This window comes from Citrus clementina, unplaced genomic scaffold (assembly GCF_000493195.1).
Source record: "Citrus clementina cultivar Clemenules unplaced genomic scaffold, Citrus_clementina_v1.0 scaffold_9, whole genome shotgun sequence".
NCBI lineage: Eukaryota > Viridiplantae > Streptophyta > Magnoliopsida > Sapindales > Rutaceae > Citrus > Citrus x clementina.
The window spans coordinates 327,976-347,471 of NW_006261964.1; the positions used below are offsets into that span (position 1 = coordinate 327,976).

At 34.9% G+C, this 19,496-nt stretch overlaps 2 protein-coding genes across 2 annotated transcripts; both read right to left on the reverse strand.

Annotated features, from left to right (window-relative positions):
* Positions 1 to 361: 361 nt before the first annotated feature.
* LOC18031848 (kinesin-like protein KIN-12C) lies at positions 362 to 12,402 on the reverse strand. Its single transcript, XM_024182314.1, has 35 exons — positions 11,749 to 12,402; positions 11,439 to 11,594; positions 11,112 to 11,195; positions 10,907 to 11,026; positions 10,671 to 10,784; positions 10,490 to 10,582; positions 10,242 to 10,402; positions 10,063 to 10,137; positions 9,662 to 9,749; positions 9,493 to 9,551; positions 9,306 to 9,369; positions 9,159 to 9,224; positions 8,918 to 9,079; positions 8,728 to 8,832; positions 8,337 to 8,572; positions 8,177 to 8,246; positions 8,027 to 8,080; positions 7,876 to 7,934; positions 7,286 to 7,343; positions 7,136 to 7,195; positions 5,265 to 6,930; positions 5,110 to 5,183; positions 3,593 to 4,939; positions 3,398 to 3,505; positions 2,881 to 3,044; positions 2,703 to 2,790; positions 2,479 to 2,553; positions 2,036 to 2,278; positions 1,831 to 1,929; positions 1,668 to 1,742; positions 1,525 to 1,583; positions 1,301 to 1,412; positions 1,095 to 1,211; positions 853 to 1,021; positions 362 to 747 (listed from the first exon to the last, which is right to left on the reverse strand). The coding sequence occupies exons 1-35, from the start codon at positions 12,238 to 12,240 to the stop codon at positions 722 to 724; spliced, it is 6,798 nt and encodes a 2,265-aa protein (XP_024038082.1). The 5' UTR covers positions 12,241 to 12,402; the 3' UTR covers positions 362 to 721.
* Positions 12,403 to 15,940: 3,538 nt separating this feature from the next.
* On the reverse strand, positions 15,941 to 17,715 carry LOC18031810. The gene is made up of 3 exons (XM_006419211.2): positions 16,864 to 17,715; positions 16,706 to 16,764; positions 15,941 to 16,183 (listed from the first exon to the last, which is right to left on the reverse strand). Exons 1-3 carry the CDS (start codon positions 17,636 to 17,638, stop codon positions 15,941 to 15,943), a joined length of 1,077 nt encoding a protein of 358 aa, XP_006419274.2. The 5' UTR covers positions 17,639 to 17,715.
* Between the last annotated feature and the right edge of the window lie 1,781 nt (positions 17,716 to 19,496).

Below are 19,496 nucleotides of genomic sequence, written 5' to 3' on the forward strand. Positions count from 1 at the left end.
GTTTTAATAGGGTTAAAAAACAATTAGACCCCTAGGATTTCAAGAATGGACAAAGAAACTAACCTTACCATCACAGGCAGAAAAAATAAAATAAACCAACGAAAGGGAGTTTATGTCTATTTTCTGCAACATCAAAGACCCACTTAATCAAAAACTTGTGCGTTTGGGCGTGCGTCGTTCTTTTTCTCTTTTAAGTTATTAGTGTTTTAGATTCCTAGAATTATTGAACAAGATATTGAAGAAACACAAAATTTCAGTGGGAGACCAATACAACCATCCAAGCTCCTTTCCGGGGAGTAGACGGGAAACAGCAAGTGAATGGAATTTACAAACGGTGGCACTGATGGTATGACAATCAAAATGATTTACAAGCAATGCGGCTTACACACCAAATGGCACTGCAAGACAATTCACACTTCACCCCACACAAGAAGCCAAATGATTATAAAATTTACAAAATTAGGTTGAAAGGTTAAAGCAAAATCAATGCATCTTTAAATAACAGAAACTCTGAATGAGGGCCGTGATCTGTACAGGGAAAACGCCAAGCAACTTTTATCTAAAAACTCATTAGTAAATCATTTGAATAGCTATATGAACAATATTTCCATCGATTTGTTGAATTTTCACCTTCTTGAATTGCATTCCGTTGGCAATTGTGTGATCTTTCGTGGATATTTATTTGGAGAACACCATCTTCACTGAGCTGCAGCATTACGTGCTAAATCGAGCTAAGCCTTCTGCTCCCTGTTAGACAACATATATTATCAATAATAGTATAATAGAGTGAATCAAGTACTTGATATGCATGTATTGCCTGGGATGCCATCACTTCTATAACAAATTGCCTACCTGTATTTTGTTTCAACGCCGGCAAATAGGTTTTATCTTGTGGACGACTGGTGCCAGCTTGACGATATTGCGCGAGTTTACTATTCACTCGCGGAAGAAGTTTCTCAGAATATGACAGCCTCCTAGTGAAATCTGTATCTCTATCGCCCAGTTTCATAAAACTACTCTCCTGTAAGATAACAATGATTTCAGCACTTATGGAGTAATCAATGAAATTGAAAGGCAAAAGTGGATATGCGTGCCTTGTTCTTCGATGATTGCTTTTGTTGAATTTGTTCTTGGGTACTTTGTGTCCCGAGAAGCATTTTCACCATATCATCCAGCTCTGAGATCCTCTTTAGTAAATTAGTCTTGTCCATCTGTAGAAAGAGGCGGCAGTAAGCCGCATTAGAGAGACTCTATTGATGTAATTTTTACAAATTTATACCGCATTCAAAATCATACACACCTTCAGCATGTCGTTCTGCGCTGAAAGCAACTGATCCCGCTCTCTAAGTTGCTCTACATTAATATGGGCAGCAAGTATATCTGCTTCTCTCTGTTTTAATATTGATGTACAACTGGAACGACAAGACGTAAATCAAAACAATTATCAAATATCAATCAATAATTTGCCATTCAATTTTAAAAAATGTTAATATGGGATTACAAGAAAGGTGGAACAGGTCTAACCTTTCATGTTCCTCAATAAGATCCTCGATCCGCTTCCTCAAATTGAGAATTATTTGCTCCTAAAAAATGATAAAAAGCGTATCAGTACTACTATCCTAGTTGAAAACCACATAATTAATAAATTACGCTTTGGTGATATAAACCTTCGCAAGCAACTCTTGTGTCTGTTGTTGAGCCGCTACCACTAATTTTTGAACATGTTCCTGGTCTATCAAGTTCTAGAATATACCACAAGAGAGATAAATTGAGTGATCTGTGCGGCAATGACAACTAACATTCAACTTAAGATGATAGTTTGAAACCTACTGCATAATTAGTCATGTCCAATTTGACACCAAGTAGATCACGAATGACATCATGTGTCATGCTTTCTGCTGCAGCCAGCCTGGTATTCAGCATACAAACCTGATGCAGTAGGATTGAAGCAGAAATTGTGCAATTAAAGGTTGAATTCTTGATGGAATACGAATTTTGAAACAGCACAGTTCAGTAAAAAGAAGCAATAATTTACCTCTTTCTGTCGACTAGCTGCTAAAGCCTCTAGCTTTTGTATACGAAGCGTGGCTGCTGACAACTCTTGATCCTTCTCCGAGTTCATCTGTTGAACTACACTTGCAATGCATCTGAATGGCGAGCTTGAACCCCTCAACCTCGTTGAGCTTTTCTCAATTTTATCCTGTGCGGGTGCTGCTGCTGCTGTTGTGTTGGATAAATTTGTTTGCATTTCGCGAATCATTGCCTCTAGAGTCTTGTACTGTTCAAGCAGTGTGCAAATCAAATTTTATGATGAATATAGCTGCCCATTTTACCAATGTTCTTATATTAATTGATGACTAACGGATGCCAAGACTAAATGCTCAAGATACAGATCAGATTAACATGAGTTCACATTGTGTTGGTTCATGCTTCATATTCGTTTCCTAACAAACATGCAATGGATATAAAAAATAGTACCTTCTGTTGGTACTGTGATGCCTGGGCTTCAGAATGCAATACAACTTCCGACAAGTAATCTTTGCATCGTTTGATCTTCAAAATACAGAAACCACATCATCGGAAAGAAGGTTGGGGGGTGTGGAGAGGGGAGAGGGAGAGAGCCAGGTGAGCAGATTAACACTTTGTCAACTGAAAAGAATTTAAGGATTATAATCCAGAGTAATAAGGATAAAAGTTGGAACCTCTTCATTCTGTTCTTCTTTTTCTCTCTCCAGAAGCTGTATCCGATGATGTGCCTCTTGAAGTTGTAGTAGTCTATCCTGCAGTTTCCTGCATTAAAACCACTAGTTCAATCAAAACAGAAGCAGCAGTAGCAGCAACCAGAAAACCACAAGAAAGAAAGCAAGCAGCACTTTTGACCTGGACATTTGATCTTCAGTGTGCCCAGCATTTATGTTTTCTGAATCTACAATGTCAGAGAAGTTTTGAACTGTTGACAATCTCCGTCTAAGAGCTTGAATTTCCAGTTCCAAAGAATCTCTGATTAAATGATGCCTTTCTACCTCTCCATTCATTTCATAAACCTGAAAGAAGATACATGTCATTTTGTTTATCTTAAAGACGATGATTCAGGAACAGTATCTCCGGAGCGGTAAATACAAACACGTAGTTAAGAATTAGCATGCTTTCCAGGATTCATTTCTTATCACCAGCCATTAATTTTTTCAATAATTCTACACTTCCCAAGTGATGTATCACTCATCCATTAGATAGTGAAATTTCATTACTTGTTGATTTACTTATTTCACCATTGCATGATCCAAATGGAATAATGTATGAATGCCACACCACTTGAGATAGAATTTGTAGGGATAACATTTGGGACGTGCAGCATTGCTCTATTTTTTAGACAAAGAAAAAAATGAGAGGGACTAACCTTTTTCTCCAATGCATTTACTGTATGCTCTAGCTCCTCAATAGAATGCTCCAAAATCTTGACCTCCTCTTCCTTCTGCTCGGCATACAGTTTACTTGCCTCCAACTCCTAGGAAAAGTAAAAAATACAAGTAAAATATAAAAGTGATGTCCAGACCTAAATTTGCTATCAAACAGAACAAGTCGCTGCAAGTACCTGGCGAGCTTCTACTGCAATAGCTTCGTTTTCATCAGCTAATGCATAGGCCATGGCAAGCTTATCATTTAATGAGCAAATTTCCTCCCAGAGTTTATCCCTTTCCTTACTGACTTTCCTCAGCTCTTCCTCAACACTTTCAACTTCTTCACAGAGTTTGTCTCTGTCACTAGTCACTATCCTCAAATCTTCAGCTATGCTTTCAACTGAAGTGAGCAACCTCTTGTCCTCTGAAGTTCGATGAAGAATTTCTTTCTCCAATCCTGTGATCACCTCCTTCTGTTCTTCCAAATGTTCTTCAGCTTGAGATTTTTTGAGATAAAGGTCTTTCAAAAGAACCCTCAAGTCAGCATTTTGGTCAGACAAAGTATCTATGGTTCCTTTAGCTATGACCAGAGCATTTTCAGTGTCTGTCAGACTAGCTTCGAGTTTCTCATGCTGAAGCAACAGGTTGTCAAGTTGACTCGCCTTCCTGTCTAGGTCTTGTCGGACTTGGCTCAAAGTTGAAAATAGCTTTTCAGTTTCATCCTTGATGTCCTTCTTGTTAGAAGCTGATTCTTGCAACAAGCTGAAGTCAAAAAGTAAACCCTGTAATAGAACTTCTTTCCTTTGCAGTTCCTTCTTGAGAGACAGATTCTCATATGATAGATGACTGTGTGATAGGAAAAACTCTTCCATATTTGTGCCCCACTCATTGTGGTCCCCATCCCCTGCACCTTTCTCTGTAATCAAGATGTCATCTTGACTATTCAAGAGAAAACGTGGAGAAAGATTTCTTAATATGTAGTTTTCTTGCTGCCTGAGTGGATGAAAACCAGATTCAACGCTAGAATTTAGGATCTTATGCATAAATGCTCCAATATGGCACAGGTAAAAGACAAATTGCTGAAAGCCTTTCTCCATTATCCCAGAGAAAATATCATCCTGTAATGACTTAGAATTAGAAATGAAGTGATGGACATCCCTTCCCATTAATAAGGCATCGGAATATAATTCCTTAAATCTGTCCTCCACTTCTTTTTGTACTTGCAAAAAACACTCTTCAAGCAAGGAGATTGAGGTATCTATTTCTGACATATTAAAATGCAGATGATCCATTAGCAATTCATTCTCTTCCTCTTTCAAACGAATTAAAAACTTAAGTTGCTCAACTTCATCAGTTAAACTTGCTCTGTCTGCCATCAATTGCTCGCCAGCTTGCCTCCATTTATCATTCAATTGTTTTGCGTTTTCATTTGCTTTCAGCAATGTATTTAGCATAGAATCAGCTTCTCTCATGGTTTCACGGGCTTCTTCAAATTTGCTGAAGAAGCTACTAGCATGATTACTTGTCTCACTGGCAACTGCCTACATGTCAGAAGATATTACACATGATAAAGAAGTGATCTTGTTTATGCCTTATCACATAATAAATTATCAAACTTGTAACTATGATATCATTAACATTATTAAAAATAAAAAAAATAAAATAAAATGAACAAAACAACCAAACTTTGGCAGTTCAAATGAAAGTGTACCTCTGTCGTATTAGTGCAGCCTGCTTCATCTATCTCCATTGTCAGCCCAAAAGATGGTAGCCCTTCCCTCATCCCTGCCATGATATCAGCCAAGTAAGCCCTTTCATTTAAATTTTGTTGTAATTATTTATAATTGCAAACCAAGAAATATTTACCTTCAATCAAAGGACAATCTACAGCATCATTCTCATTCAGAAGTGAGGTTAAGCGGAAATAAATTTTATTAAACTCATTAAATGCCATTTCCATCTCCTCTCTCAGGCCAAATGCAATTGCATCACTGTGATTTGATCTTTTCAATAGCTTCTTCACCTTGTCTGATTCTTCAAGATCAAGTTTAGGAACTGAGACTCCTTGAAATTTCAAGTTGACAATCTCTTCAGTTGCCTTTGAATTAAACTTGGAGGAGTATGAATATGAGGATCTGCCTGAACTTTTTTCTGAAGCAACACTATCAGTTGAATAATCAGAAGCTGATGTTGAACAATCAGCACTCCATCCATCTACGTCAATCATATCTTCATCTTTAGGTGGCAAGACATGTGCACTTGATATTTTGTTAATGACATCTTCTATGATATGGAGTCTATCATTTGTTTTAGCAAGTTCGTCTTTTATCTGCTGGAGAATGTGAAACTGGTTTTCCAACTTCAGAGACTCGTGCTCTTTAAGTGATTGAGAAGCTAGTTTTGAGTTCTTGTCTACTGGGAGACCAATCTTGTTAAAGTCAGATAGCCATTTTACGACCAAGAAAGAAGCTTGAGCACGTTTTTCTGCTTCGGTAATCTGATCCTCCTTTGATTTGAGTTCACTCTCTAGCAGCTTCACCATTTCGATTTTCTTATTCAATGTCATGCTTAGGTGGATTGCCTCGTCCGTGCATTCTTCATTACCCAGATGTTGAATTTCATTTAAAGCAATCGTTGCTCCCTTCAAGGAAATACATTTCTCTTTCATCTCAACCACCATCTTCTGTGCCTCTTCCAAGCTTTTTTGCAGCAGTAGAATTGTTTCATCCTTCTCAATGCAAACTTTGGCAGCTCTCCCCACATTTTCAGTAACTTCAACATTAAATTGAGGGAATAAACACACAATACTTTCTATCTGGCCAGAGGCATCTCTGAGAGATCTGGAACCATCTGCTAGGAAGTTTGTTAATTCTAAAGTTGCCTTTTCCCACTCTGTACAACGCGACCTTATTTCCTCCTCTTTAGCAGCTATGGTATTCCTTAGACATGTATTTTCTTCAGTCATGCAACATAAATTTTCATGAAGTTCGAGCTGAAGAGAAGCGACCTCTTCCTGTAATTGAAGAATTGTCTTAGTAGCCTCCATCTCAACTTGTTCACGGACTAAATCAACTTGGTGCTGACAAGATAACTGTGATGCCTGATCCTCTTGATATTGGCAATTAAGTACTCTGGCAGTCTCAAGCTCTTCAGTCAATTTGTCCAATTTGGCTTGCAAAGACGTTCCATCAATGCCTTTGCTGCTTTCCTTTATCATTCCTTTTTTCTGCTTCTCAAAATTATTAGATTCCAGACAGTAACTTCCACTTTTACCCAGAGAGTGGCCCTCTGCATAATCTCTGTGGCTTAAGACCTCCATGTATCTCTGATTCTGCTCTTGCATAAGATGCAACTCCCTATTTTGATGGACCTGCTCACGCTCCAGTGCTTCAATTAACATTTTAGCATCTGTTAACTGTTTTTCAGTATCACTGGGATGTAAAATTTGATCATTTCTCATATTCTGATCATCTGTCAGGTTATAGGGTGTCTGCTCGTCTCCGGAGTCAGTTTTCATAGATATTGTTTCAACCTGTAAATGCATGTACACATAAAGATTGATAAATGAACTTGACAAATAATACAATGTTTCAGGATGAACATTTCAGGCTTCATCCTGAAAGCCTAAAACAGCACATGCAACAGCAAACTGTGGTGTCCTAGCAATAAAATACCAGTTGTGTGGTATATGCTAAAATTAAGCACCTAGCACTTGTCCGATTTGTTTGTTTTCTCACCAGTGAAAACTTATCTGCTCGCCTAAATTCCACAGAGTCCTTGGAGAAAGAATCTGCAGCCTGCAAGACAATGAATTTATGTAAACTACCTGAGAAAAATGCTAAGCCATATCTTTACACTTCTCCTAATAGCTCATCAGCTAAACTTACAGAACTTGATGTCGCTTGTCCACAGTTTCTCAATTCTGTTCTCAACTCTTCAACTTCCCTGTTGAATCAACCATGAATAAAATACAAGAAAATGAAGCAAGACTGATCAATGAACAACAATATAATGTTTGTTTCAATCACATTGAAAGCATCAACAAGCAAAGACAAGTGAAAGGTTGGCTGTAGAAAATCTCATAACATATTAAAAAAAAGATAGGAAATTTTGGTACAGAATGTTGAGACAGGCCTTCTGACCGGAACAGTCTTTCTGAAACTTATTACAAGATTGATATTCTTGATTGCCATTGATAGAAAAAACTTTATCTGAAATGGCCAATCAAAGAAAAATCAGGACAATCCCACAAGCAGTCTATCTCAAAACCGAGATAAAAGCATTCTTCTTGCCCTAGCCACCCATTATAGTATTTCTTTGCGAAAGCTGAACTAGGCTAGATATTTAATTAATAAGAAATTAAAAGCTATTTTGGTGAAGTCTTCAAAAATGCACAAAGAGAACAACTTGATTAGCTGGCCCCAAAAAAGGCAAACACTGCAGTAAAATACTGATACCAAATTGATTTGAAAGATACCTCATCAGTTTGGAGTTCATATTCCTGCAATTCTCCAACTCCGTAGTAGTGTCATTATCCTGCATCGAAGGAAGCATACAGATTAGAAAATAGTAACTCCTCAAAAGCTTAAACATGACAAACATGAAAAAAATAACTACAACATTATTACCTGATTCTCGTGTCTTGAGGAAAATCTTTCCTTCCCTTCGACAATATCCAAAAGCTGCAAATTAATCAAGAGTTTCATTGTGCCATTGAAAGCCATTTTGTTCCAATACTATAATACAGAAGGTTAATGGTGATTATAATCTCCTCAAACCTGGTCACGCAGTTCTGCTAATTCTGCTAGCAGTTTTTCTCGCTCTCCCTGCTCATAGAAACTCTGAAACCTGGAAAAGTATTGCAAAGAATCATTCATATCTGAGAGAAATGAAAACAATATCTGAAGAGTCAGCAACTATTCAAGGAATGGGATTTACAACTGAAGTTGCTCAAGAAGTCTAATATTCTCTAGAGCAAAACGTGTCAATTCTGGATTTCGGTCATTCCTTGCTTGAAGAAGTTGAATCTCTTCCTTTAAAGCTATATTTTCATCCATCAGATACTTTTCGGCAGTCACAGAGCCATTCACTAATAATTCAAGTTGTTTGATTTTCTCTTCTCGAAATCTTAACATCATTTTAGTATGTTGAGTATCCTCTTCCCTTTGGCAGAGCTGGAACAGAAAGTACCAATCATAAAATTAAATCCCAAAATATGAAATTTTGCTTCTACAGAGCAGCAGGTATTTTGTAAACAAGACTCCTAGAATTGATAGAATAATCATCAGAATACAAACACTATGGAATCACTTGCTAAACCCAGACATACCAAGCGATTCATGTGCTCAATTTCAGCCTCTAATTTCTGTGTAACAGCCTCTGCCATCTTTTCCCTCCTCAGCGCTCCGAGCAACATACATTCCAGACGTTTTGTCTGATACATATTCACTAGCAGTGGTCAATATTACTTTATCATACTATTCTTAAGAAGTAAACATCAGCATGGACACGGAAGTTACCTTCTCATTTTGGACATTTTGTACCCCATTATCCATCATCCCTTCTCCTGGAAAACTATATTTCTTGATGATGTCTCCCTGACTAGATTCTCCAACTTCTGGTGTACTACTAGATGGAGACCTCAAAAGGTTTTGATGCTTCATTAGAGAAGACAATTGGTCCTGTATGAGAGTGAAAAGTTCAAATTCTGCTGAATTGTACTTGTTCAAGACAATACTATCAGAAGCCAGTGGTTCTTACCTTCAGTTGTTGGATCTGCCGCTGCAATGCAGTGACATCACCAGAAGCATTTTCATTCACTTTAGCCTATAGAAGAAGGGAAGAAAATCTCAATCCCACCTTCATTTTTAGTATAAAAGAAACAGATAGAAGTTAAAAAGAAAATACATTGTTCTGGATAAGTTTGGCACGCTGAGCAAACTTTAAAGTGCTCAGTGTTTCATTTGCGGAGCTGCAAGAGCAAAAAGATCTTTTATTCATAAAAATAGATGGCCTCACCTTCAACTACAAAAAGAATGAAACACAAAAAGGTAATATGTAGTTTCAGGAGAAACAATTAAGGTGTAAGACAGACCATATAGATGGGCTGACATTTGCAATAATTGTTGTTTTGGAGTTTCCACCGAGAGAATCCTGCATTCAAAAATCTTTATACATAATCTCTTTACTCTGAGGCACCAAATTTACGGCCACATAACTAGATGGAATTATTTTCAGTTAAGAGATGTTTGTTAGTAACTAACCTGAAGTAGGAAAGTGAGCCGTGAATCTCTGTAGGGAACATGTCTATGTTTCCCTTGTGCTGAATCCACAAGAGACATTATGACCAAGCTAAGCATAATATAGTAAACAAAGTAAATCAACTGTCCAAATGAGAAACTTCTATTTAATTGCATAGAAAAGCTTTCAGAATGATGTGTATAAAACTCAGTCTATCATGCCAAATTAGCATACAAAGAGAATGATGCTGCAAATTAGTCTTTTCTATCCAGTTGAGTGTTTCATATTTGCAACACTTAAATGTGCATGGCAAAAGAAAGAATACATGTGACACAACACTCAGCATAAAAAGCAATCATAGAAAGGTACTGCAGTGTCTTTGAAGATAACCGAGAAGCGAGAAGCAGGTCTCTGATCAACTTACCCAAGAGTTGATAATGATTTGTTTATATTTGCTGCTTCTTTCAGACGATCTCCTTCTGCACCAGAGCTCTTTTGTCTGAATGTTTGATCTAGTTAGTTCAATGTCGGTAGGAAATGAGCTTATAGCTTCATAAAATTGCAGAACAATATATGAAATTTATCATGATAAACAATAATTACCTTTCAGAACCAGCTAAATCTACTAGATTTAACCTTGCAAATCTAAAATGGGTCATGGAATCTTTCTCCCAATGGCTTTCAATGATACAGGTTAAAACACTGTGGGATCGGCTGCTCTCGCTGTTCATATAGGTTGCTGCCATTTTCCTATTTGCAGCACCCTGTACAAAAACAAATCTTACCCATTATCTTAACACTCAGTCTCATACCAAATGAATCAGGCACAAGATTTAACCATGAATTCCCACCTGTAATAGCAGCTTGACAACATCATTAACGGTTTTCACATTGTATTCTGTAAGGTTTTCCACATATACCCCCTTCTTCAAGTCTTCTCTGAGCTACAACAAGAAATTTAGGTTTTGTGACCTACGACAATGATGTAATATAAAACATCAACTGTGAATTATGCAGTAAAACTAAGATTACTTGTAGATTAGTTGACGAAGGCTCCAAGAGATCTGTTATCTGCTCATTATATATCTCCAAAAATGAACATTTGCAACTGAACTTCAGCCTCTCATCCCTCCTATTTTCTTCTTCCTAAAGATAAAAATTTTAGAAAAAGCTCAATACCCACAATCTCAAACAATGAAAATGATCTACATAACAATTAAGTGTGAATGATCTAAGGATAAGAAACACTAGAAATTTATGCAACGCACCATCCTAATCCTTGAAAATAAATATTCAAATATTCGAGGGGTTATGCCGCAATCGTCATTGAGTTTGCCTTCCACTTCATTTATCTCACCCATCATGGTATATGTTTTGCCACTACCTGTCTGCAAGAAAACAACCAATGCTTCAAAGTTTGCTCTACAATTCATACCATGAGAAACTTATAGCCCAGCATGAGTGATGACCTACCTGGCCATATGCAAACATACAGCTATTATACCCAGACAAGCAATTCTCCACCATGGGCAGTCCAGCAACCCTGAACAACTTCTCCTGCACCCAATTCATGCAATCCACCTCATAAGTGTTCATGCAAACCGTTTCTTAAGTTCCATTTTATTTTCCATGGTAATGCAGGAAAAGAGAAAAAAACCAATTCATTGAATGATTCATTAGTTAAGATGGAATAAATCAAATTCCCACTATAGTCAAACATGGTAAAATTAAGTTTCCTCAGTTTTTTCCACTATAATTCAAACAAAAACTATCCCCATAAAAGCATTCTTTGATCTATACCTGTGATATCATCTCGCATGCTATATGATCAAAAGTAAATCTAGTTTCAGGATGACCAAGCCACACCAATGTCTGTGCAGTATCCTGTTTTAAGCACCGCACGTACCCTTGTGAAACCCTCTCTATATTACTCAATGGTCGAATTCTTATCAACACCTACAACCATCCATACTCACCACATCAAAATTCAATAAAACTTGCACAAAACAGTTATAACAATAGAACATAAACCGCCAAGTACAAAATATTCCACAAGTAAAATTTCTAACGGGTTAAAGGCACAAGCAAAAGCTGAATTTCTTTTAGTTACCTGAACGTTGTGGTCTTTCCAAAACAAAGGATCATCAACGAGCTCGAAGTGTTCCACATCAACAGAAACTTCATGATTCACGACTGAAATCCCTCTTGAAATTCGAGAGAATAAAGCTGAAGAGCTCACTCCTCTTCCACCAAGCGAAACTCGCGAACAGCCACTACGCGCCGGCGTGCTCTGCGCCGAGCTCGGCTCCGAGTGAATCTTCCCGTGGCTACGAACCGAAACCCTAGGCGTACCGACATGAGTAGCAACAAAGCTTCCAGAAGTTTCTACTACTTTCCTATCCGATAACGATCGATCAATGCTATAAACTTGATCGGATTCTTGAATATCTTTCTGGAACTGAGACGGATCTGGGATTGAGTTTAACGGCGATCTCGGCGGCGGAAAATGCAGCGGATTTAATGAAGCTCCAAACTGATTCTCGTTTGCTTCGTTTTGTGAGGTTTTCGAAGGTAATCGAGAACTGATAGCTTCTTTAGACATTTTATTGGATTCGTTTTTTGAAGAATAGAAACTGCTAAAATTTACTCCATTGACATTAGCAGCGAAGAGAATGAATGGATTAAATTGAAAATTTTAGAATCTTTTTTAGTGCTGATTGTGAATTTATTGATTGTTAGGGAATAACGGAATTGCAGAAAATGCTTCGAGATTTGAAACTGGAAAGTTCGAAGCTGAAGTCAGTCTCAGCGGTGAGAGAAAGTATAAAAACAATCCCGCCTATTTTCAAATTAAATTTTGTGCATTTTGAGCGGAAGGCCCTGACGTTTTGATAATATTAAAATGACCCCCGAATGGGATTTCAAAAAAAATTGATGATTGTATTACTCTGCATTGTGCTGAGGTGGCAATCTGGAATTGGGTAGGTGTGGGGGAATAAAGACGATTGCAACAGAACAAAGGGGAGCTGATCCGTTGCCAAAGTGGAGATCCAATCTAGTTTTCTTCGGATTCGCAAAACGTTAATGGGCCCAGATTAAAGAAAAAGACATAAATCGACATGGGCCATAGAATTTAGGAAGCGTAATGATTAGATATTAAAACGAATGGTGCATTTATTAAAATAGAATCAAATGAATTGAAACTCGAGTTAGTAAAAATTGAAATAAAAAATAAAAAATAGAATAAATTGTTTATTTAGATTGTAATAATTAGAATCAAAATGAATTATTTTAAGTTATTAAAATGTCCTTAATTTTTTATTGTAATTTTATTTATTTATTTTAATATTTTTCTTATTATTCAAATAATAATAATAATGACAAAAATAAAAATTATAATATTCATTATTGTTTGTTATACTATTATTATTCAAAAAACTTATTGTTAATAATAACAAAAAATAATAATAACTTTACTTCAATAATAGTAATGATAAAATTAATAATAATAAACATGGCAATAATAAAAATAGTAATATATGTTGGAAAAGAATAAGAATAATAAGAAGAATAATAATCATCATCATTTTTGGGAAAAAAATCATCATAGTTTCAAAAAAAAAAATCATCACCATCATCATTTTTGCAATGATTGATGACATGGTGAGATTGGCTACTGCTTCCGTGTGAGATCAACTGGTGAAGCATCAATGGTTGCTGTTTCCGGCGACGGTAGGTGATGTTGCTGCGATTTGGGGAGCTGCTGCTTGGGCTCATTAGTGCACCGAGATCCATGACTGTTGCTCGACAACGAAAGATGTTGCTGCTCAATGCAATATGCATGGCTGGCTGTCAACAACTGCGTGATCAGTGATTAGCAACAGAGGGCAAAAATGTGTTGTCTACAATGGAGGCTGGGAAAAAATGTTTGCTTTTTTTTTTTAACTTTTTATAATTTAAATGAAGGCATTTTCGAAATATGATAATTTCAATGGGGGTAAAATAGATGATCTTGAGAATGACAGATTGATTCCCACCTCTCTTTGAGAATCAGTCTCACATTCTCCATTCTCAAATTAGTGTAGGCCCCACAATTTTGATTCTAATTCCTATATATATTTTGCGAAGTAAGGGTGCGTTTAAAATTGAGGTTGAACAATTATAGTGTAAAAGTTACAGTACTAAAGTGTTCGGTAAACACTAGCTACTATAACTTAGAAGGTATGTTAATATGATTTTTCACTTGTATAATAAAAAATCTATTGCATCTTTAATAATTTTATCGAAATTATTATTTAAAATTTATATTTACTACATATTATTAATTTTTGTTTTATAGTTACAACTTTTTTTTTCCACATCAGTTATATCTTAAAAGTTACAGCATCTCAATCTCAAATAAGAGTAAAATGTTGTCAATGATTACGAGAAGTAAACGCACTATAAAAGTAATTAAAGTCATAAGTGTTGTTGCGAAATAATAGAGCTTCATGTGCTTTTAATAACAAGGCTTTTCTGTTCATGCACCAAAATAATATACCAAATTAACACTAATCTCTTCTTAATTGAAACCAGAATTGGAGGGAATATAAAATTAGTTGAAAATGAATGCTCAATCTAGCTAATGGATCGATTTCTTACTCTCCATGAAAGCTCTATCCACCACTTGCTCTTCTCTTTAGCTTGAAAATAAAAAAGTAATTTCTTTTGCACATAGAATTCTATAGCAACTCAAACATTGAATTTGAATTTTACTCCCATCTCACCTCCTTTATTTTCATTTCCCCTCATTACTTACAATGCAAACACCAACTAAAGGCTTTTTAATTTTTGGGTTTTATTGTAGTAGCCACGTAGCAACATGTGTCAGAAAAATTGGCAGACACCCCCACAAAAAACATGGGCCTGTCATCACCAAGAGACTCTCCTTAAGTAATTGCGCCGTAGATAATTAACCATGGTTAATAATTCACTAATACCAATCCCCAAGTTGTAAAAATAGTCCGTTTTGTACTCTCATTTATAATAGTCTTTTCTTTACTTTTCTACATGGTTCGATTAGGAAATGTTTTAATTCTGTGATTATTTTGGACCTATCACTTGTTCGTTTGTTTTAATTTTAACTAAAATATTTGATTGATGAGCAAGTAGAGGAAAAAGGAAAGAGGATTGAATTCGTTTTCTTGATTATGTGCTTCTTGCCTTCTTGGCTAACAATAAGCTCATATGATCAAAATTCATTCGCAATGATTTTTACTTATGTTGTTTCATCACTTAGAATGATCAGTGAGAAGACTATTATAAATAAAAGTAGTATATTCGATACAATAATTTGGTATCCTACTAATTGCACTAGACAAATTTTGTAGTAGTATTGTAGTGAGACTCATACTAAAATGCAACATGCAAGTTAGATGTAGTTGTATTTATTTTATGTCTGAAATCTAAATAGATCTCAAGTACTCTGAATTCTAAATAAAGTTGAATGTCTGAATCTTAATGATATATTTATTTTTTTGTCTGAATTACTAAAAATAAATATTAAGTTATTTTTTTACTTAAAAAATTTGAAAACTATTTTTTTTTATATTTATGCCCTTACAAATTATAAATGTTAAATAAATAATAAACATCTCAAAGAATATAATAAGATAATATATTATCATAACATAAATTATATTCAATTGAATACAACTCTTTAATATTCTATATTATATATCTTGATCGATTTTATTATAGTTTATGATTTTTTTATGAAAAATACTAATAAAAAATTATGAAGATAAAGAAAGTTAATTTGAAGAAAATAAAAAGATAAAAATAATAATAGTCTACCACTATATATTATCATAAGTTATATAGAGACGGGTAATAATGATAATTATTAAAATATATTTAGTTAAGAATGATAAATTAATTAATTAGATAGAGATATTTTAGAAAATATCTTTTAATGATATAATTCAAACTTTTTTAATTAAGCAAAAAGTTAGAAAAATTAAGTTAATACCTTAAAGACTTAATAAATTTTCATTAAGTTGAAAAATAAACAAATTTAATAACTTATTTTATTAATATTAAATTAATTAAGTTAAAAAAATAAACAGCTCCACTGTCATTCACAAAATTTAGGATCACAAATTATTTGGACTTTAATTTTGACTTTTCGCCATAAAATTACTACTCTATATATTTAATTATTTATGGAGCGACTCAATTGCGCAATTAAAAAAATAAGGATAATTTAATAATTTATCGTGCGCTTTTTTTTTTTTTGATTAATAAGGGCTCTGTAAAAAGAGCTAAATCGGAACAATACGGGGTTTAGCAACCCCAATCATGTCCTGCAAAATAGCTGAATAAATGCCCACAGGCGGGCTAGTAAATAAATGCATCCCATTAGGGAGAGAAAGAGCCATATTGGCCATGAAATCTGCAACTGAATTCGCTTCACGATAGATGTGGGTTAGACAGACTTGCCAGTTCCTATTAAGAAGATCCCGTACTGCAACCACTAAAGCATAGGAAACATTGGGCACGACTACCTGCTTAGAAATCATTTGTGTAACACACAGACTATCCACTTCCACTTATAGCCATTTTATGCCAGCCTCCCATGCCAAGAGTAGCCCTTGATAAAGACCCCATAGCTCCGCCATAACCACCGTACACTCCCCAATATTCATACAAAATCCCGAAATCCAATTTCCAACATAATCACGAATAACACCACCAGCTCCTGCATCACTTGAATTTCGAACGGAACCATCCGTATTTAATTTATCGTGCGCTTTCATATAACATTTATCAGCTCAATACAAATTACAACACTTAACGCCGGTCATCGAACAAGTGCAGCGCCAGTTTTTACGTAATTGCATTCTGATTTCAAATTCCAAAAATATGAATATATAATAAACTTTTTTTCTACAAATTAACAGTTGCTCATCAAAGTTTTACACTACAGTAAGAAGAAAATGTTAAAAGAACGCTCAATGTTAATTTGAAAAGTCAAAAAGAGCACATCACGAAATCATGTAAAGAAATGCTCCTAGAACTAAAAAAACTGAATAAACATATGCCCGTGAAGAATGAGTCACAGCTTCATCAGTAGCACTGCCTGGACCTGAAACACGAAATCAAATGAATCAGAACATATTAATTGGTAGCTACGAATATTTCCAGATTAAGCCCAAAGAATCTAAAATTAATTAATAATTCTTACCGCATTCTCTAGTGGCATTGAAAGAGCTAGAGCAAAGGCACATGATGCCTTGAGTCTCAGTGTCAAACCCACAAGTCCCACCGGATTCCGAGCACCGTTCACACCCAGTATCCGGTAACGAATAAGACAGTTTGATCCCATAAACCCAATCCAACGGCCCAAGACCCTTCAAATTGTCCGTATTAATGATGCTAGTATAATGCGAGCAGTCCAAAATATTCATGCTCATGTACCTCACGGTGTCATAGCCAGTGAAGCAACAAGGCGGAGAGCTATTACTCAACAAATGAAAAACCCTAAACGCATTACACCCTCCATAAAGCTCGTCACAAGAATGGCCAGAGAAGTTGAAGCAAAGATTCTTGTAATGATTGAGTACAGGAGAGTCTATAGAGCAATTTAGCAGAGCAAAGACTGTGTCCGCTGATGGGGGCATGATGGCTGATTGAATATCAGTCATGATAAAATCATGATGGGGTTGTAGGATTGAGCATGTGGACATTGCGGGGTCATACACGGTTAGTGTTTTTTTGTTGTAGTCGATGGATTGGACCTTGTAGCCTCCTGAAGGTGTGATGAAGAACAAGTCAGCACTGCAGTTTAACATGTGCCGGAACTGCACGGCGCCGCAGCCGTCGTCGATGCCGAACGGGTATTTTATAGGGATGTTGCCGCAGAAACTGCGGCAAGTTGAGAGTGTGAAGATGGGAAGTGCCTGGAGTGTTATGGTTAAGACTGTTACGAGGCTAGAAATTATGGAGAGAGGGAACTGCATGTTGCTAATTGTTTTTGATACCACTTGAACACTCCCTACGAGTGTAAAGCAAGAATTGTGTCAAGAAAAGAGAAGATATTCACAAGAATAATTTACAACATTGATCAGATCTATGCTCTCCGGAATTTACTCCATTAGTCAGAAAACTTTTTGACTGGTGGGATTAAGACAGGCTGGTGATGGGATCCACAAGTTGGAAGACGAGAAAAAAGCCATTAGCCGTTCACATTTGTGTATCTTGCTTTTCCAAACACTCGCTATGATGATTTGATGTCCGCTGGAAGTAGCGCCGAATTATAAAGTAAAAATTTTCACTATAGCAAGTTAAATATTGCGATTGGTGACGCTACAAATTTTGCAGGAGTCATGTACCCCTGTCCTGAGAAATCAAAGATGGCGCAGCTTTCCGTCAAAATAATTTGACGAATCATAAATCGTCAGTTAGCTTTGCTCAACACATTAAATTAACCTGAATGTATTCAATTAAATTAACGGGTGAGGGCCACCCACTCCTAAAAAAAATTTACAATAAATACAAATTTTTTTAATAAATACAAATAAAAAAATTTATAATTAATCAATTAAATCATTTTCATATTTTTTCTTACTTATTTTTTTAACTATTAAAGTAGTTTTAATATAAACTCTATTTAATTATTTTACTTTATGACATAAAATGTTCTATTTGTTCCAAAAAAATGTGTTCTTCTATCTAATATTTTAGGTACTTAATTTTGTGACTTATAACATAATTTCTTAAATGAAATCTAATAATTTTCAATATTTTACATGTAAATGATAGAAATTTGATAACCTAACAATTTAATGAGTATTTTCTCATAGAGACATTATGTTAGTTTAATTAAAGATTAATAATCATATTAATAAAGTAGAATTAATTATTTAGAAATAATGAATTTTGTATAAAATTAAAAAATTATTGAAGTTAGATTAAATTTTTATTATTTTTATCTTTAAGGGTAAAATAATCCATTTAAATTTAAGTTAAATAATTTTATTAATTAAATATAATAAAAAATTTAAGTCACAATAAAATAAATTAAGATAGATTTAATTGATTAATTCTTCTAAATTCTTCTTTATTTAAAATTTTTAAAAATAATGAGAACTTTTTGTAATTATTTTCTAAAAAGTGATGATACAACCATAAACTCTTGTAAAAATTTATTTTGTATAAACTCTTGTATAAATTTATTTTGTACAAACTGATTTGACATTAATTTATTGATTAAATAAAAATATAAAATAATAAAAACAAAACATGTGGACCAAGAGATATTTAATTCAATCATTTAAATTGTGCCACATCAATTTGTACAAAAAAAATTTGTACAAGAGTTTCTGACTATATTATTATTAAGTCATACCACATCAGTTTGTAAAAAAAAAATTGTATAAGAATTTCTGGTTATATTATTACTCTTTTTTAAAAGTGGAATGAATTAGAATGAATTTACAGAATTTATAGGATGGAAATATCACCCTAAATTAACCTGAAGATGTTCAATTAAACTCCTTTGCTCTTTTACCAGTTAAATTTAGGATGCCTGCAGATGTTCAATTAAACTACTTTGCTCTTTTACTAGTTAAATTTAGGATGCCTGCGTAAGATGCGTAACATTCGAAGGTCATGACTTAAATTATAAGTCGTATCTTTTGGATTTAGATTATAATTGGTATTTTTTGTACAAATAATTGGTAACATTCGAAGGTCACGACTTAAATATTTTTTGGAGAACATAGCTTGAACCGTAAATATCCATTCTGAATGTATAATACAAAACTACAAATGTCCACTTGAACTATAAACGTCCTCTTGAATGAGGAATCAAATCCA